Source organism: Protomyctophum bolini, assembly GCF_963924005.1.
Source record: "Protomyctophum bolini genome assembly, chromosome: 10".
Lineage (NCBI taxonomy): Eukaryota > Metazoa > Chordata > Actinopteri > Myctophiformes > Myctophidae > Protomyctophum > Protomyctophum bolini.
The window spans coordinates 30,450,565-30,472,007 of record NC_137871.1 but is presented as its reverse complement, the minus strand read 5'-3'; the positions used below and the strand labels follow the sequence as shown (position 1 = coordinate 30,472,007).

At 42.6% G+C, this 21,443-nt stretch overlaps 1 protein-coding gene across 1 annotated transcript; it reads right to left on the bottom strand.

Moving 5' to 3' along the window:
• Positions 1-1,152: 1,152 nt before the first annotated feature.
• On the bottom strand, positions 1,153-21,298 carry slc9a6a (solute carrier family 9 member A6a). The gene is made up of 16 exons (XM_080774170.1): positions 20,866-21,298; positions 19,436-19,635; positions 16,657-16,734; positions 15,277-15,353; positions 14,552-14,664; positions 13,866-13,971; positions 11,766-11,924; positions 10,832-10,992; positions 10,096-10,184; positions 9,695-9,808; positions 8,328-8,439; positions 6,723-6,876; positions 6,413-6,443; positions 6,226-6,311; positions 5,116-5,221; positions 1,153-3,442 (listed from the first exon to the last, which is right to left on the bottom strand). Exons 1-16 carry the CDS (start codon positions 21,155-21,157, stop codon positions 3,161-3,163), a joined length of 2,160 nt encoding a protein of 719 aa, XP_080630296.1. The 5' UTR covers positions 21,158-21,298; the 3' UTR covers positions 1,153-3,160.
• Positions 21,299-21,443: the final 145 nt, after the last annotated feature.

The following is a 21,443-nucleotide window of genomic DNA, read 5'->3' as shown; positions in this document are numbered from 1 at the left end:
TGCACGGACATGAACAGGTAAAGGTATATTTACACAGATGTAAACAGTCAGTACCGGCAACACTGGGGATAAGAGACAATACTGCATCTCCCCTCTCTGAAACACACACACACACACACACACACACCTGCATGGGCAGACCCATGGATACACATACGGAAACGTACACCCGCACATTCGTGCACAAACGCAGACGCACATAATTTGCAGTATAAAGACATTGGACTGTCTTGAAACACAGAGCACAGCAAGCCCCTTTGGTCAGCTAATTCAGACATGATATCCAATGATCAAAAGCCAGTCACAAGGTACCATTCAACGTACAGAGAAAGAACACATACTGGCAGAGCAGTACAGGCAAAATACGTAGACCTATATGGGCCTTTTGCAGAGTTCACATTGGTTAATGTGTCGGTCAAGGAATAGCGGCACACAATTCTGGTTTGAGGTTCTCTTTCTTTTTTTATCTCCCCAAGACCAATGAAGATGAATGTAGACTGGTTCATGCTCTGTATACTGTAGGTCACGGCGATAGCATTCTAAGTAGTCTGTTGTTAACATACACAGCGATGACCTGAATGACAGTGATAAGACGGGGGATTTTTTCTATTATCCCAACACTCGTTTGCAGATAAAGTATAAGAGAACAATAATTGATCAACTGTTAAAAACGTTGAGTTTCTGATGAATACACCGTTCCATTCCCTGAATTCACAGCCCCCCCCCCTCCTCCTCCCTTCCAACACAAAGGGAAAATCCCAAAGCAGCTGTTAAATAAGTATCGTGATACAATCAAACATAAAACAATCCAATCAATTGTCAAAAGACAAGTGCAAATGCTTCTTCATCAGTTCCCTTTTCTACATAATAAAATGTAACAAAGCAAAAAAAGTATAAAAGGGAAAAAATATTCCCGTACAAGGTGATGTCAAGAGGCATGCCTCATGAGAAAGAAAACAAAGTGAGTACTCTATAAGAAAAGTTCCTGCACAGCAGAAGATGTCACTGTGGAAGGCAAAGCTATTAACTATTCCACTCCTCCTTCCACCCCCACCCCGTACACAAAAGCTTTCTAAACCATCTCTTCCTCCCCAACATTTCCTAATTTAATTCACTCTTCCATAAAACGCCCCCCCCCCCCCCCCCCCAACACTATCCACATTCAAGGAAGCTTGTTTACTTCCCCTCCATATGCTATAATTCCAACACCATTATACTTCCTTATCATCATGTGCTGCTGTTGTATAATGGCAATCTCTCTGCATCTGTCTGCATCAACACTGCGTTGCTGGGGTGACAGACCTGTCAGCGCTTCCTGTTAAGCTACATTAACAGCTGACTCTTGCTTCTGCACCCTTACGCAGGCGGAGAAACACCCAACCTTCTGTTCTCCTTGGGACCCAGCCGACCACCACGTAGTGGCCCCATGGCCATGGAGTGTCAAAGATGGCGGAGGAAAGACTAATATCTATAAATGTAACATCAACATAGCATAATATATCCGCAAGCACATGGTGTGCAACAATTTATCTCTGCTCGCATTTAAATTAGGACCCTGTTCTTAGACCAAATCGTGTTGACCTACTGTCTAGTTATTGACCATCTGAACCTCGTAGGAATCAAAAGCAGGCCTTGGCTGTGCATGGAGGGCTAATATGGCAACCACAGATGCTTATGTACCCTATAGTACCTGTGGCAGTAGTTGCACTAAAGGTAAATTGCACGTAAATTCATAGCCATAGCCATTAGTTTCCTAACAATGTGTATCAATCAATTAACACGTAGATGGACATTGTTCAAACTTTTTGAAATAATACCCACAAATAAACTGTTTGCAAACAGTATTCAGCAATATCAAACCCATATATCCAAAATGTGACTTTCAGATATCAATTTATGAGAAACATCTGATATCGCATCTCTGGACATTCACAAATATAGTGCTATAATAACATGTATCAAAATGTACACACAATGCTAAATGTCTGTGATAATGGGGATTGAGCCTATGGTACTAAAGCAAATGTTGCAAAAAAGTATAGAAAATGTGTAATTATCTGCATTTTCTTTTTTTCTTCTTCACAAAATGTCAAATGTAGGACAAAAGCGGCACCAGTTTTCATCGTTAACAGACTGGATCTCGTAATCAAAAATGACAGCCCTTCATTCTGCTGTGAGCGACATCAGGTTCTAAAATAAGGTGTAAATTCCCTCTAGGTCACAGTCAAAGGTCATTGGGAGGAGATCCAAAGCTCACACTGCCGGGGTCACAAGCCATCTACAGACGAACAGCACTGGCCCTATGCTGAAGGAGTAGGACGCTACTGTACCAACATGGACGGAGGAGTCTGTTTGAGGAGAGAATCTACCACCGCATGACGACCCATCCTGAACTCTGCACCTCTGCTCAACAGAGCTGGTCCAGGATCAGTTCCCAGGCTTAAAAACTACAGCCGGCAGGCACTTGATTGTAACCTAATGTACAGTTATGCTCAGCCACCGGGTCTGCTAGACTCTGGTCACACTGTCTGACAAACATATAGGCAGCCACATTCAGGGTCAGACCCGGTCCCGAAAACCCCTCGACCTCCCAAGCATACAAAATAAGTAACGGAAGTGTCCTTTTGCATGCACATCAAAGTATAGTACTCATGTGATAATAAACACTAATAAAGACTAATTTAACTAGAGTTTGGTAGCAGGTACTTTGACAGCATTTATATAGACTAATGCATGCTTCTAAACTTTTATGCAATGCTACTGTTAAAGTGACCACACTATCCGGTGTTAAAACTTATGAGAAAAACCCAACCTAATAATGGACTGCATTACAGTGATGCCAGATGGCAAAGTGTATGTAGAAACGTATGAGGTAGAGAGCAATGATTATTATCCACTAGAGGGAATGAAAACTGAACTGAAAAAAGACAGAAATAACGATGGAAAGAAAGTAGGGATGATGCAAGGTACCAACAAACAGAAGTAGGGATGAGGCAAGGTACGAACGAAATAAGAGGGGAAACAAGTCAAAGAGAAACAGAGTGTCAGACTAGTCTTTTAGATCAGTTTTCTTCTCCGCGTGCTGGCTGGGCAAGTGGTCCTGTTGGAGGGAGGAGGAGCTGGTCTGGGCCATCAAGGACGTAGCCTTTAAATTCTCCCTCTACTTCCGCAAGCGGTGGTGGGGGTCTGCGAAGGGCGGCTCAGAGTCGTCCATGGGCAGCACCAGGCGTGTGCCTCGCATCACCAGCTCGCTGTCACCATACGTCAGCTCCCGGTCCAGGTCCTCCGCTGTGGTGGAGTTCGCTAGCCTACCGCCCGCGGCGTTGGCAGTGGTGTGGGCGCCCGTGGCGTCCGTACTGACCGTGATGTCACCGTAGGTCAGGTTCATGTCGCCTTCCGACAGGATGAGGTCCGAGTCGTCATCTTTCAGCTGGCATTCATTCTGGCGGGCGGGCAGACAGGGTTGGAAATGGAGAGGAGAGAAACTGTCTTATGTGTATGTTCTGCTGTTCTTTTGTGCTGCTGGTGTGGCCTGTAAATGTGCGTGTGTTGGTCTTAGTGTAGCCTGAGCTAACGTGTTAGGTTTCTGGTCTAGAGGGGCGGGTCGCGGCTTAGATTTGCACACGCCCTGATTGGATCTCATCGATCTGTCCGTCACCCCCGGCCCCTCCTCTCCCCCCTAGTGCAGCGCTACGTCACATCATTTGGAGCGACGCCCACCCGGAAGGGTTGACTCCCACTTTTAGACCAGAGCGGCCAATGCGTTCCTCCAGGCTTTCAATTTTTGCACCAACAAAAATGAAAGCCTGGTACCGAGGCTAGTCTTAGTGTGTCTGTCCATTGTACGGACCTCATATTTGGACATAAATAATGTCTGCATATAACACTAGCTTAACAATATTTTCAACACTAAAAACAAAGCCCACAAACAAAATCCTCCCAGCCGGCAAGTGACAGTAATCGGCAAGTAGGTTTATCTACTCTAATGTATTTTTAATTGACACCATCTTGCAGCGATCCCTTATTGTACATTCATTCTATAACTCTAGGATCTAGGGCTGCAACTATTGATTATCTAATTACTGGGTGCGGTAATACCAAATCTGAATTCTGCATATGTGGCAGATTCTGCCAATGCTTTTCAATGGGAACAGAGCATTTTATTATTTATCTTTTTGCGCAAATCCACGAACGTCGGCATCAAACCGCTTCATTTCCATTGAAAAGCATTGGCAGAATCCACCCGCATAGGCAGAATCAAGGTTCGGTGTGACCGCACTCTTTAGCTACTTTTTGATTTTAATTGATTAAAAGGTGAAACCTGACTAATGAAAGCTCATGAAAACTAGACGACCTAGCCCTAGTCATACTGACGGCCTAGCGTGATTGGCTCCTCTGGCCAATGGGACACCAAGCAACGGCAAAGCTGCCCTCTGGCCAATGGGAAGGGGAGTGGCAAATATCTCTGGCAGCCTGCCAGCCACACAGGCTGCAGACAGACAGCATGCAGTGCAGAGCAACGCAGCAGAGAAGCATGCTCACACTCACGGCCCGGGGTGACAGGGAAGGGCAAATGAAGCACACGGCGCAGCGGGAGAACACACGCAAACAACGGCCGTGAGGCGCGAGGTTGTGAAACACAAACATAGACATTACTAAAATAATAATCATACTAATATGGGGGGGTGGAGAACACAATGGAGATAATTTCTTGATCATTTCTTGTTTCTTTTTTACATACAAATCGACGTGGAAAATGCTAATAGATAATGAACTAAATAGTTCATGCCACGTTGTGAGAGTGTGGATCCGCTATTTTATTCAAATTAATTATCGTTTAGTGAGCCTTGCCGAGCCATGAGGCCCATAGGGCAGGAGCCTATCTCCTGTTTCTGTAGCTTGATGTACAAATACACCCCCTGGACATGACGCTAGCATGTTGCAGGGACTTACCCCCAATCCGACCCTTGACGAGTGCGAAGCAGGGAGGCACCGGGTCCCATTTTCCTGACTCTTTGGTATATATGACCCTGCCGGGACTGGATGGTCAATCGCTTATAATTAATTACAAAGATCAGTTTGATTAACTGTGGTGGTTTTGATTCAGTGTCTAACCTCGTAGGCCTGCGGGCTGGTGAGGCAGCGGGCTAGGGGTCCACAGCAGGTGGGCATGTGGGTCGTGAGAGGGGGGCCACTGTGAGTCAGGATGGGCTTCAGGTAACTGGAGAGGGGGCTAGAGTCAAGGAATGTCTACAGTGACAAGAGCTTTGTGAGGGAGTGGACACACAATGACTAAACTGGTAGTAGAAATGTCTCATCAATATTCTTATCTCTTGTGATTCTTATAGTTTCCAGATCAAATCCATAAAAAAGTTAACTGAATGGCCCATAAAGCGATCTGTGGATTTTCGGGGTTGTAGTTTGTGTGCCCTCTGTTGTCTGCAACGGAGAACTACATCAGCAGAGTCTCCTTTAATTGCCTTCAGTCACAATGTTATCAATTCTAATTAACTCACAGATGGTAAAATAGGGGGACAGATAAATATATTGCCTCAATATAGGATAGAGCAATGTTTGGGATTTGCAGCCCTTAGCATGAATGATGTAAAAATTGTACTGGTAATTCAGTAGTATCCAGGTGATATAACGGCCTACTCAACACAAATGTTCCTTTTTTTGTCTTAGTTTGTTTTTGTTGTTATTGTTGTCTTTGTTTTTCCTTTACATTTATTTGTATTTATTTTAACTTTATTGTTTTCTGTGTATGTTCTTATCGTGTAATTGTCCTTTGGTGAAAATGTCAATAAAATGTTAAGTACTTGCCCTAGCCCCTTAGATAAAAGCACTTCATGTAGACTTCGATAGCATTTTATACAAACTTATAGCATGTTACGTAGACAGCACTAGAATTGCATTTGTATGTAGTCATAGCACTTTATAGTATATATGTATAGTATAGTATAGTATAGTATAGTATGTATAATTTCATTATATAGATATTCCACAGTTACGTTCTTAGCTTACTTTTTATGTATGTGATGTATTGCCATGCTTTTTGTTCTTGCTTAATGTAAGTCGCTCTGGATTAAGAGTCTAAATTTATGCCTAAATTGTAAAGAAAAATATTAAGCCTCATAATAAAGTGATAAAAGCCGTTTAAAAATCTCTCTCAAACAACAGGACCCTGTGTTGTTGACACATGGTAGAGTATACACCAAAGGATACTTGTGGTCAAAGGTGTACCAGATCCTGAACAGCCAAGCGCTCTCCTGTTTGGTGCTCCGTCTCTCTGAACCCTCGGTGATGCTCACCTTTAACAAAATACAAAACACAGTTGTAGTTTGAATGGGCTTTTGTACAGACAGTGGTTAATATACGAGTGAACTAAATATGTTACAAGTGCTTTACTCACAGGGTTATCTAGGTCTGTATCTACTCCCACTCTGTAAAAACAAACATGGAAAATGGATTATAGGAGACTTTTGTTTTCCAGTCTCATTTTAAACATTAAGGCGAGATATGCTCAATGATATTCTAGTAGAAACAAATAATCATACACATCACTCTATCACACAACAAGGCCGTCAGCGATCACATTGGGGTCATATGGTAATTTGCAAATAATTACTTTTCTATGATTGACAACAAACTAGGATCTAGGATCTCAGGTAGTTCAAATATGGCCTGTGCTTTGACCTCGGCTGAAGGACACATGGTCATACCGTATGTGTTGGCAGGAAAGCATCTGGGTGGTGCCTCCTCCACAAACCCACACAGTGAAGAAGACTACCAGCAAGGTGGTGGTGAACATCATCTGGCGGGCATAGGTAGCAGTGTCTCTTATGGACAGGGCAAAGGTCATTGCCCCACGCAGTCCTGGATAATAAAATAAAAAACAGTGAGGTTGTGGTGTCAGTAAGTGTGTGTGTTTTGTGTATACGTGTGTATGTTGTCTTAAATGTCTTTCCATTAGATAACATTGTGCCTATTGAGCATTATACATGGCATTCACATCCAAGTCAGTATAGAAAGTTTGTGTGAAATAATTTAATTTCAGTTTCTTGATAATAATCTTGTACTTTAAGAACTCCATTGGTGGTTGTTCCCCAGGGCTTTATAATTGATCTACTCCTTTTTACAGAATATATATTAATGTTGATCCCGGAATAGGAACACTGTCTATGATTCATGTGGATATTCACAGCACAACACTAGAGGAAGCTCCTCTGACCTAGTTCCCCCTACTCTTTGCTGAAACATGGGGAAATATGCACCACTCTGCCACTCTACCACCAAAATGTGGAATGCACTTCCAACAGCCATTAAATGTCTTGATTACACATCCATTTTAAAATGGACCTAAAAACATGGCTGTCCTCAAATTATAATAGGACTTACTTAGGTCAGTGGTTCCCAAAGTGTTCCCTTGAGGGAGTTCCAGGGGGTCCCCAGTTAAATGATAGTTTGGAACCAAATGGACCCTTATGGGTCTGTAACTCTGAGAGTGTACAAATGGACCCTAATGGGTCCATTTGTACACTCAGTTAAATTGTACCAAATGGAACCAAATGGACCCCTTAGGGTCCATTTGGTTCCATTTGTACAATCTCAGAGTTAAATTAACATTGATTTTACAATATAAATTGGGGTTCCCAGTGATAGAAATGCCATTAAATGGGGGTCCGTATACTAATGCATGTCAAACTGGGGGTCCTTGAAATAAAACGGGCTGAGAATCACTGCTAGAGAGGCGTACAAATCTTCTCTTCAAATGGGGGTCCGCGGGCCAATTAGTGTCAATTTGGGGGTCCTTGACATGAGAAAGTTTGGGAACCACTGACTTAGGTCATCTTATCCCCTACCTAGTACCTACTAGCTTATCAAACAACTCACTCCCTCAGTGAGCTCCACGGAAGGAGTGTCATACTCTGGCCGACTGCCCCTTTGTTCTGTAAAGGCTCATACATAGTCTAGATTTTCTGTGGTGGGGTGACCACCGAACTACAACATGACGTCACAAGCCGCGGTGAAGAGCAAACCACCACCATCGCTCCAGCCCTTCTCTCTGTTTTTACTCACCACCGCTCAACGTTATTTCAGCTCCAGTGGTCACCACCGAAAATACAGACTATGAATAGGCCTTATATATATCTAGAATTGCATCCAATGAACTATAACACCTTTGCTTTTGTTATCAGTACATTTGAATACACGTTGATTTCTTTGAAAATATGGCCAAAAATCATCCCGGAAGAAAGAAAAATAAATACATTTATAAACCAAAAACTTATTTTCACCACATGGTAAATCATCCTCATATTACTAACCAGCAAACATCATCATGTGCTGAAAGTTGGATTTGATCTTGTTGCGTCGACCCAGGTTGAGAAGGAAGGAGAGGGGGTAGATGTTGGCTGCTCTACCCACAAATACAGACAGCTGAGGAGGGCGTGTGGTTAAGGAGCACTTTTTCAAAAACAAAACGGAAATGGAGCATAGCCTTTGACATATCGTTACTGTCAGGAGAAAACCATCGGTGTCTAAAAAAATTACTTTTTTTTTTAGGAAATGGAGGAAATAAACTAGACTACAACTACTTTACTCTTACTCCACCCAAGTGCCGACCAGTGGATCCTGGATTGTTGCTTGAAATCAGTATCATAAAATCTGTTTAATCGACCACCCATTAGATTAAACAAAGCCATACTTTTTGCAGACCAGTGAGTGCACCGTTTACCAGCAGGCTGCGTAGTCTTTTATGCAAGGATCATCATAATTTTTCGACCGTCGTCGAGATCATGGATTTCACAATCCTTCCCAGTCCTTCATTGCCATCCCCAGTTCCTGCTTACTGATGCATGTGTCCCTAGCGATGACATCAGGGAACGACAGTTTTCTACCTCTGGTCTGCTTTGAGGCAGGATTTCAGAGAAGAAGGGAAGATATAACCTTATGATCAGCTCTGTAGCAGTGGCCGGCAAACTGTGTTCTTCTAGATCGGACTAGTGAAGAAACACGAGGAAGGTTGCCGTATATTAGAGAAGTCGATGGGTGCCTCTTCCAAGAGAGATTTTGTGCTCTCATTAGAAAGTGGGTGTCCATGTTTCGGAGCCATAAAGTAGAATCGGCTCGATGGTCGTCCTAAATATTTTTACTTTGAACTAGGGATGTCCCGATCATGTATTTTTTTGCTCCCGATCTGATTCTGAATGTCATTTGATTTTGAGCATCTGCTGATACCGACTTTCCCGATCCGATATTTCTAATTTATAGAAAACTATGCCATATAGTGCCATATCATATTTTATGCCATATCATATTTTATGCCATATCACAATAGTACAATATCCCAAATCACAGACAATTTCCAGTTTAATATCATGATATGGATATAATATTAATATTGGTTTTTTGGCTCCCGATCCGATGAAAATAATGTGATCGGCCCCAATTTCTGATCACCCGATCCGATCGGGACAACCCTACTTTGAACCTCTCACTAAACTGGGATGACCAGATCCTATGCATGTCATTGCAGGCCATACTTCCTAGTTTGAAATTGCTTTTGGGAAGAAGATATATATGAACCCAAATACTTGTAGTCATCAACCTGTTTCAAAGGAGTGTTGTTAAGTGTTTTGATAATGTGGTTATTGTTGGATTTGCATATATTTACGTATTCAGTTTAGGATACAAAGGCCCCAATGATGAACATGGGATTGAAGATATGGTTCTGGAAGGTGAACAGGGCCAGGCCCATGTAGGAGAAGATAAAGTTCTCGGCCAAGAAGTTCAGGAGTTCAAACAACTGCAACACAATACACACAAAAAGAGTCAAGACATTTCCATTGATTGACGATAACCCCAACAAAATGAAAACTGTATCATTGGTGATTTGGCAGCTATTGATAGGACTGTCACGATTACGAAGATGTGTCAAAATAATATACAAAGAAATGACTAATACATTTACTAGTTTTATACAAAAAAAGGGAACATTTTCGAACAATTATGACGATTACGACAAAATTATCTCAAGATTATCTCAAATAATTGTGTTTAGACAATTATGTAATCATTGTGACAGGCCCAGACCTGCTTGGTTCGGTCCTGGGACTCTGGTGACAGGTTGTTGAAGGTGTAGTGGGCCTGGGTGATACCACAGAACAGAACTGCCACCACGCCTAAAAGCACACCGATTAAGAGACACAGACGGAAATGGAGAGCAGAGAGATGCACTGCAGTTAAAATCTATCACACCAAATGAAAACTAAGCTATGATGACTAACAATTTCGTCAACAAATAAAATCTAGACTAAAATGTTAGGAAGGGACTAGTGGACAAGAGATCCACTAGAAGTCATTGTACACTTGGTGGCATGCTGAAAATACAAATACAAGCTCACAATGCGTCGCAGCTCGATCGGCTATTTTCAGCAAGTGTAAAATCAGCCATTACGACGGCATCAAGGCCCGCCAAAATACATTTTAGTCGACTAAATCAAATGTATATGTAAATATAAATGATATTTGGACTAAAACTAGACTGACACTAAAACATTCCAGGTGACTAAAATGTGACTAATACTAAATGGAAACTATTCAAGAGACTATGACTGAAACTAAAATCTAAATTTGCTGCCAAAATCAACACTGGGTTTAGTGTCATTCACTGTCCATGGCTCTTTACTGCCGCACCAGAACACATACAGTACAGTAGACGTGAACTTTGCAGATAACCTTCATGTGTTGTTTGTACGTATACTTGTGCATATACTGTATGTACATGTGTTTTCATGCATACGTGTGTCTGTGCATGTGTATACGTTACCCGTGAAGCCACAGGCCTCAGCCAGCAGGAATGTGCTCCAGGACAAGAGGAAAAACAAGGCCGTCTCCAACAGCGGGAAATCCCTCAGTTTGGTGAACTTGGTCACGTAAACACACTGGTCAAGGACATCAACATTACACACAAACAAACCGGGAAAGCATCTGTGTCACTTTAGATTTTAAACGCTTTAACCATATTTTTTTACTTTACACTAATGCCGCGCTACAAGCTCGTAGCACGGCATGAACTTGTAGACCTGCATTTTCTATTATCACAATACATAAAAATTCCGTGGGTCCTTGACATGAAATCGTTTGGAGCACCCCTGATTTAGCAACATACGTTTTTCAGAAAACGGTTAGGATTTAGAAGACATAATTTTGAATCGGCCCCAGGTGACGTCTTAACCCATTTTGGGCGGGAACCCCTTTTGGTGTTTTAAGCATTGTGTTATACTTTAGCTGTTGAAAAATAGCAGATCTACAAGCTCATAGCATGGCACCGACTGCCGGTCTTTTTAACTCAAATCTTTGCTTCTGGGGGGGTCCCTGGAACAACATATTTTTAGATGGGAGTCGGCGGCTAAATACAGATTATTCTGGGGGTCCTTGACATGAAATAGTTTGAGAACCACTGATATAGAAACATGGGTTTTTCAGAAAAATACATTTGTAGTAATCGAATTTAGGTCTAAATGGGTGAATGGGTTAACACAGGCAGACCACTTTCAAGGCAATAGATGACTAATGAATCATGTCAGAAACATTTTTATCATAATCATGAATTGGAAATATGATCTGGCGGAGGATTATTATTAATGAACTTTTCACAGAAGGTAATATAATGAATCATGTCAGAAACATTTTTATCATAATCATGTATTGGAAATATGATCTGGTGACTGGTGGAGGATTATTATGAATGAACTTTTCACAGAAGGTAAAAGGATATGAGTGCTGTAGAGACCCCGGTGGCTACTCCCAGAGCAAACGAACCACTGAAGACCCCCACGAAGACGGCAATGGACTTAAGCATAGCCATGACCTCAAAGGTGTGAGTGTTGTCCCCCGCTGGTTGGTATGCCACTATAGACCTGGAAGGACACAACAACAGTTTAGCAGCGGACAAGCTAAGGTAAAATAGCCATCCTATTTGCCAAAGCAAAGTATTTGGAAGCATAACCAAATAATACATGATGAATGGGGGTAGAGATGCCCGCCTACAATGTTTTTACATGTGATAGCATGTAAAACATATAAATGGAGGTCAGCAATTACCGCATCATGTACTGTAGAAACTAAGTATTTACATGATGTGTGCCGGCAGCATCCTTACTAGGTAAACAACTTTGCATGTGACTGCATAATTCATCAATGTCAGCTTCTTTGCATTTTAGGGCTCATAATCAGAATTTCAAAAAAGTCTCTCTGTTCCCCAATGAGAGGGCCATCACAGACATCAACAATTACGCAGTTCTGCCCCCCCCTCAATATAGAAGTTGTGCCAATTCCCAATTTTTAACCACACACAGTTGGGTCAAGTGGGAGGGTCACCTCCAATACAGGTGGTCATCCAGTGACTTCTTTTCACCGGACAGTGAGGAGGTTCACCGGGAGAGCGTAATGCATGCAGAGGAACACGCTATCCCACCTATAACTTCCCCCTCCCGAACAGGTGCTCTCTGACCAACCTGCAGGACTACACAGCAACAGATCGCCTTCCCTGCCCGGCTTCCCACCTGCAGACATGGCCAATTGTGTTAATTGGGAGCGGCCCTAGTCTCCATGGCGGTGGGCTGGAACTTGTCCCCTGCACCACCCGGAACACCCCTGAGAGCATGACCCTAGGTAGAACTATTACATTCTCTTGAGATTCACATAGCAAAAGAACCTATGGCCTCTAGAGACTCCCAATGGGAGTCTCAGGAGACCTTGGGTATCACTCGAAAACTCAGCACAAGCTTCAGAGCAGGGAGGCTGGGGACTGAAAGGAGGAGTAAACAGAGTAGCAGGTAGAGGTGTGCAGCATTAGGAATAGAGGGCTGCACCATGCTTTGAATCAGGAAAATCAATATTTGTGAATGTGATTAAACCTAGTTTTAAAGCCAGATGGAGGCGGTTCTTGTCATCAGGACAAGTCGGTTAATATTGGCTATAACCTCAGGCTGTCACTCATCGTGAACACGTGCCAAATTTACAAATACTAATACGTTCTGATTCTGCAAGTCATTTTACTATTTGACAAACCCCATCCATCTGGCTCCTAAGTCAACTAAAGCAAAAATATTTGAATCAGGTTTGCTTATATACAGGAGTTATTTACATTCTGCAGTCTCAGTCCCCCCAGACACACACAGTAACAAATCACCAGACAGCTTTTAGGGGACTGTCGCGTTTATCACTATCCAGTCCCGTCCTTTGTCTGTGCTCTTGGAAATTACGTTTCTTTTAACCAGTCAGTTTAATTACGAGGCAGAAATATAGCATTAAAAAAAAAAGTCCTCTCCTTGGGATTACATAGCTGGAGATTTGTTCTGTTTTATCTGAAGGCACTGCAGAGACACACACTGCCATGCTCTACTTGGTACAGCCGTTCCGGGGCGTGGTCAGAGTCTCCTCCGCACCCTCTCCCCAGTGACTGATCGCTCCGGGGGCGGGTCGCGCCCCGCTGTGCCTGCCATAATAAATAACAATTCTGCGGGAAATAACAGCAGAGTTGCACACAGAGGGGGGAGACAGAGCGATGAGCTAACGTTAGCCTGGAGGGCAGACAAGACACCCCGTCCCACACCGTTAATGAGCAGCTGATATCACATTACCAAAAAGGTCACTGGTCAAATCGATACAAAATGCATGACTCACACCACATCGCACCATCTCCCTCACAAAACCAGTACGGTGACGGCTCAGATGACCTTATCTAAACCAACAGATGACGTAGTTTACAGATATTAAGATTCCAATACTGACATAGGGTCGAGAGGTGGGATAAGCAGAATCAGTGGCGTAACACAAAGTGCACAGAGGGGACTTACGAGGACAGCACTACGGCCACAGCGTCATTGAGGACGCTCTCTCCAAACAGCAAGGCGTACAGGTCCACATCCACCTGCAGCTCATTAAAGATGGCCAGGACCGTCACTGCAACACAAACGGGAACAACACGCTTTGTAACATAGTTCTGCATTCTCCCTTTGTTATTGGATTGGATCCAAACTGTAATGCCTGATTTATACTCGTCTCATGCAACAACAACTGTGCACAACGCATGCACAACGCGTGCACAACACTCAAGTATAAATCTCCCCATATACATGTCAACGTCAGTTATGTGGTGCTGACAGGAGGCCATGTATTTGCTTTCACTGATTTTTTGTCAGACATCTTCTCGTTTATACCCCCCCCCCCCCCCCCCCCCCCCACCCACACACAGTACTACTGGGTGTGACAGTACTACTGTACAACAAAAATACCTACACATGATGTTCCTGTAGCTCTCAACTAAGCCACCTTGTTAACCACTTAAGGCTGATGAAAGTAATCCAGAAGTTAAGTCCACAACGCATGTGAACTTGGAGATCTTTTTGTTGTGCAATACTGGCATATGGCCAGTAAGAATTAAGCAAAAATATGCCTTGCTATTTCTTCGCCTGGAACAACATGGGGACAAAAGGGATGCCAGGGTCAAAGTGGTAAAGTGTCTGAGGCCTAGCATACACACCAGGGTCTGTGGCAGACAAAATGGCCCCGAAGAACAGACAGTCCGTGAAGAAGAAGTCCCCGTGCAGCTGGCCCACCTTCTTCATTAGCGTCACACAGCCATACATCATCAACCTGAAATATAGAGAAACAGCAGGTACCTTAACACAGTGGTTCTCAACCTGTTTAACAGCAGGTACCTTAACACAGTGGTTCTCAACCTGTTTAACAGCAGGTACCTTAACACAGTGGTTCTCAACCTGTTTAACAGCAGGTACCTTAACGCAGTGGTTCTCAACCTGTTTAACAGCAGGTACCTTAACACAGTGGTTCTCAACCTGTTTAACAGCAGGTACCTTAACACAGTGGTTCTCAACCTGTTAACACCTTGTAACCCGAGGAAAATCTGCTATTCACAATATTTATCTCTGGAACCTAGTCAATCCTAAATCTAATGCTTCAACTCCTACAATTCCAAGTGATTATCAGGGAGAAGGTTCCCCAGTTCAAATATGATTATTTCACAGGCTGAAAAGTTGAGAGCTACTGCCTTAGCATAATATGACACATGATCCTCTGAAGTCAGGCAATACAGTACAATACTAAATATCTACTGCGTATACATCCACTCCAGCACAGAACCTCTAAAGTCTAGATTTTGCATATCGGTCACAGAATATACAGTAGAGGCTAAATGCGAGGATTGAAGCCTTGTTTTTGTGTGGTTGAGAAAACCCTTACTCTTACCCAATGATGAAACAGGAAACGACTGTCCCCAGAAAGGCATAAGCAAGTATGGAACCCATGTTTCTGAAGAAATGTCTCTGAAAGACAGAATAGTTCAAAGATATTATTCATTACATACTAGTACATACTGTACTACAATATCACACAATACGGCTATATTACATATCTTCATCCTGTACCTAAGTAAGTTTATGAAATGCTTCAATTACTTAGGCTGACAATAAGAAAGATAGAGGTTGTCTGTTATCATGCTGACGGTTATGAATGATCGATGATGATCCGGTCGTCTTAACGCCAACCTTATGTCTAACCAATGACTAGTTTAAACTAAGTAAGCACCCCCTTGAGCCGTCATACAACTAATAGCGTAAACACCGATCAACAAGCTCCAAAATGTCACATTGCGATGCACTGTTAGGTTGTAGATCTGCTATTTTTGCTATTATTTTAGAAAAATGTTGAAATGTTTTTAAACATTTTTGGAAGGTTTCAAACCAGGCCCAAAATAGGAACATCAGCATTAAAGGAGAATTTCAGACTAACATTTTCTTACCTTATTTTTATTATAGCCAAACACGAGTGGTAGAGCTCTGACCGAGCACGGTGGGTCTTACAGTAGTTCGCCTTTTTATGGCAGCCCATTTGGGACAAAACACTGTGGAGTGTATCTAGTCATAATGAAAGACAGATATAATAACAGATTTAGGTAAGAAAATGGTATAGTCAGAAATTCTCCTTTAATGGGATTGCGCAGATTAGACACACCAACGGACCGACATGCGGAAACAACGTTTGGACATGCGGTCGAGCATGCGCTGCTCCCGTGCTTGTGGTTAGGGTTAGGATAGGGTTTGAGGTAGGTTGTCGGTATAATGACAGTCAGACCAACAGTATGTCTAAACCCGAGTGGAATAGTAAGAGAGTGGTCAGTGGCGACACGCTTTGATCTCGTCGCAAAGTGGTTGCCTATGGGCTATAGTTCCAAACATTGGAACTATCCCATTGAGATAGAATGAGCACTTCCGGCCTGGGCCATGGCTCAGTGGTCCAGGCTCCTTGGCTGGTAATCCAGTCTGGCAGTGTGCCGCGGGTTCGACTCCCGGTCCCGACGGCCTTTACTGCATGTCTTCCCCCCATTTCCTGTCAGCCTACTGTCTGTCCCTCCATAAAAAATATAAAATAAAGGCGAAAGCCACAAAAAAATTTTTTTTAAAGAATGAGCACTTCCACATCCATTGTTACAATGGGAGTCAACGCTAGTGTCGCCACTCTCTTACTAGATTACTCTGATCTAAACTAAAGCCTGTACCCAATGTTAATATGGTTAAGAATGTAGGTTATGTGCAGCAGTAGATATGGTGCCTGTAGTGTATACCATACCCTTTTCAGACTGTAGCCAGCATAGAAGATGATAGGGGGGAGGAGGATGTTGAAAAATACTTCGGGGTCAAAGGTCACCTGAGTCAAACAACAACAGAAGGTAAACAGTAGCACATTAACATGCAAAATCATTCCATTTTACAATAATTTATAGTAATAAAAAGGAAAAAAAGACATTGGCACTGTGCTAATGAATGCCAATTCTGGAGCAGACAAAACATTTAGACTCCCCCTAACCTCTATTTTTGGCTTTGATCTTTGCATAATCAAAGTCTGACACAAGGATAGAATGAGGCAGCTGCTACAACCAAGCGCAAGGGAACATAGTTCCTGATCACAAGATGGGGACAGTTTCACTTATTCAACTTATTTACTTTTTTACCCCCTTTTTTATCGCAATTGGAATGTCAAAATTAAATCTAGGGCTGCCCTGATTAATACGTTTTTCCCCCATGCTGCACACTCCCAAGCTGCACATTTTGCAAATGAATATTCGATTAATCGTAAATTAATTCACCAATAATCAAATCAAGGCTCTTTTTAGTGAGATCGTTATCTCCGTAGACTGGGTCAATAGTACTGTAAGCTGTGCCTTGAGAGCCACTCATGTTAACAAAACACAAAGCTGTATGTTAATTTAGTGACAAGCCTGTAAACTTGTAAGCTTGTGTTGTGTTGCTCACACAATTCACCAATAAACTGCTTCAAATTTGAAATTACTATTATCTCACCAACTATACACTGCACTGAATATACTACATACTGGCTCTACAAGGCAAGTGAAACTTACGTAAGACTATATACAGCAAATCTCTCAGTTACACCAACATAGTTCTTACGAAGCAGTTTTGTTCATAGAGGCGAACATTTATACAGACCTTATAAAGGTTGTTTAATGTTTAGCAAAAGGGGATTCCCAGCACCGGCAAATTATGTGTCGAGTTGTCTCTGAGATGAATTCCCCCCACTGGATCAACTAGGTCTAATTATAATTACCAGCTTGTAACTATTTAGGCATCTAGTATGGACAAACTCTGTTTTGATAAACACATCACTTCTAGCCATTTTGACCCCGGCAAAGACTGTTATCCATAAGCTCAGAGCTCTGTCTGTCGCTCCCCAGAACTATGGGGACTATTATGATTTGACGGTACAAAGCATAATTCAGCCCGTCTTCCAAAAATGTCAAGCCCATCGCACACCGCCTGCGACCGTCTGCGGCGCGACGGACGGAGCCGGTGTGCGATAGGTTCATTGAAAATAATGGAGGCGGCCGTGTCCGCCGTGCGGCGCCGCGCGGCGGACGCAGCCGGTGTGTGGTGGGCTTACATGAATGACAGAGCCAACACATGCCTAGCACTCACAATAGCGTTAGAGTTATAACTTTAAAATGTATAAAGGTTGCATTTATTTTGCAGGAGATTTGTGTTGTGTCCACTCTGCTATTAGAGCATTAAACAAGCTACTCGTGGTATGGATTTATTTATGGAAATTCTATGTATTGTCTTTACATTGCTGTGTTTTTATGCTACTGTGTTTCTGTGTTGAACGGGCTGTGAACACAATCTCCTCTGGCCGGGACAATAAAGTCTAATCTAATCTAGTTCATACACCAATATCTCGAGTGGGTGCCCTTGGCTTGTTCTCAAAGCTTCCAACTTTGAACCACCATGTACGCTTTTGACATCCCTGTAGCTCCCAACACGATTCTCAGAAGAAAAAACTGTATTCATCATGGCCATGGCCCAGACACTAGGAATTAGCATACTTAGTATCATCATAGCGGAGAGATGAGTGGCCTCAGTCATTTTACATCATCATTCACAATGATAACATGAATACAGGGCTCAGGTACCAAAGTTTCACTATTCACTTGAAAACTGAGTACTGAGGAGAGACACTGCTGCTGTGATTCCAAATGCTGTCCAAGAAAAGAAAGCTTGTTGAGGAAAATTGGGTGTTCAACTGTACTTGGAGAGCTTGCTATTTCTTCTATGAATTCAAACCTACTTGTTTGATACCTGCAAAATGACGTTCATAAAAAATACTGTCCATTTTTTAGAGGGTAAATGGACAGAAATCTTTATAAACGTCAATAAGAACAAAGGTACTTCACAAGAAGAACAATGTAGGGCAACTAAGGGATTCACAGATGCATAGATGATCAACGACAATGCTATTACTTTCAATAGTAGATATTCCCTGGTTTTACACAGACAGACACGCACCTTTGTCATTTGACAGTGACACAATGACATCTAGCTCAGTTGAGGGAGGATTGCTGTTTGCCCCAAATACACATTATTATCTTCCCCAAATGCCCAGTCCCTTGGGCTGTAGACACCTCTTATGCAAGCTACTGTGGCCATGCTGCAGTCATTATTACATTAATCTAATGTGAGAGCAGATGTCATTACAGTGGACAGTGACAGTCACTGGACATTTTCATCCAGCAATATTATGAATTCCATGTGAGAAAATGGCTCTGAAAATGGCTCCTATGTTTCTTTTCCATTTTTACCCCCTATGATGATTTCCTGTTTTGACTAGTTGTGTATATCTTTTTTTTTTTATTAATTGAAAATGGTGGGCCCTATTATAACAAGTGTAATGCTTTATGGAGTCGTCCACTCACAGTTAACAGTTTTTTGTATTGAGTTGTACTTGAAATGTACTGTAATTCTGCAAACTGTTAATAAATCAATCAATCAATCAAAATCCTCTGCCATGACAACACCCAATCATATCCTGGCGTTAAGACTTTATACGTTGGCTCTACCTTGCGCAGCATCTCGTTGTCCTGCACCTCATCCACCTCGTTGGCATTGATCTCTCCTTTCAGGGTGTATTCATAGTACTTGCCACTGACGTTCACCAGCAGGGTGGCAGGGCTGGAGTTTACAGGGCAGCTCAGGGTGACGTTGCTGATGTCTCGCGGAACATGGATGCCGTAGCGCAGGACAACTCCAACTAGGACCCCTAGACAGAGAGAGAAAATGTCAGCATGGGAGAGAAAGAAGAGCTGTGATTTTCTATGCATGTTTCTCTTACCAGAGAGGGGATGTACAAAGATGACATGTTTTTATGGCATCCTTGGAACCATATTAACTAAATGCTGAGGTGGCTCTAAGATAAAGTTGATACAATATAGTTTACTGGCCAGTATTTTAAATGGGACAGGCTGATGCTCAAGCTATCCCCTATATTGGAAGGTAACAGCTGGTACGGTCGCCCCATGTCCATCTCACCCCACTACTCTACCTAGCTGTATTGATTAATAGCTAGACCACCACATGCCACATGGTATGCATGACATTAAGAAATCAGATATATTGTTGAAATAACAAACATAATTCATGTTGGTGATTATATAAAAGGTATTATCATATTAATTTATAATTGTTTTGTTCATTCTGTATATCCATGGACATAATAATAGCATGATGATGCAATTACAAAACATGGGCTACATGGATTGTTTACACAGCACTGAAAGAAAGCAATCACCGTCTTATGTTATTCTTTCTTGATTTTACAGAGTACAGAGATCGACTACTATACAATCAAATACATTTTTATAGTGTATACAAGATAATTTCAGTTTTCAGCCGGGAGAGGGAGGGAGATACTAAATTAATGTTAACTAAATGAACACTTCGCAGGGCAGGTTGGTAAAGGGGCGAGTCGCGAGTTGTTTGGTATTCTATTGGAAGCCCTATACCTTTTTTGAGCCGTGCTACCACAGTTACTGTGGTAAGTGTGGTTACTGTCATGTGACATCATCGTCAAAGGGCACTGCTCACTTCACATGGGTGTGATTTTTGTATATCATCCCAAATACAAAAATCATACCTGAAGTAAGTGGTGCAACAACGCCTGTTGGTACATATACATACATAGCTGATCCTTAATTGAAGTGTACGGGTTGCACCACTTAAAAATGTATACAGGCTTTCGAAAGGGGCTAATAAATGCGTCACAGTATGACAGTACTCGTGTACTGTGGACCATTCATCCTTTAGCACAGTTTGTATCCAAGCATTACCAAATACCAATCTAATTAAAGATAGAATTTGTAACAACAAGGCACCATATTATATTTCTAGGCAAATCTACCAGTATAACATTAGGCAATCGATCAGTCATTGATTGCACAGATGAGATCACACACAGTCAGTCAGGTGGTGGAGGGGGGGGGGTTGATCTCACCATAAATCATCGCCAGGCCAGTTTCGTGCAGAAACCTGAATCGCCGGTGCTTAAACAGCCAAATGGTCAAGATGGTGAGGGTGAGCAGCAAGATGAAGATGAGCAGGTCGACGCTGTCCTGCCGGTGGCTCTTCTCTGCCTTCTGCTCGGTAACGATGTTCTCCATGGCACTGTCCTCCTCTGGAGACGATGCTCTGCAAACACACACGCACACAGACAGGCTCACCAACATCAGCAGCCACAGCGTCCTCGTTGCCCTCCTGGCAGTGTTGACAGTCACTCTAAAACCCATTCTGTCAAAAAAATGTAGGGATGTTTTGTTGTTGTTGTCGTCGATATTACAAGTTTTCCTGAGGTGTTGTTCTTTATGTAAGCTGAGCTGAGCTGGGAGATAACACAGCAGCAGCAGCAGCAGCAGTGAGACGACAGCAACATAAATCCTGGCCCGGATGTGAAACACGTTTTTTCCAGAAGCTTCAATGTTTTTCTTTTCCTCCTTTCGATATAAAAGTATTTAGCGAAATGTTGCTGGGTAAAATGTGAATCCGCAGGACGATCTGTACCATGAAATGCCACGA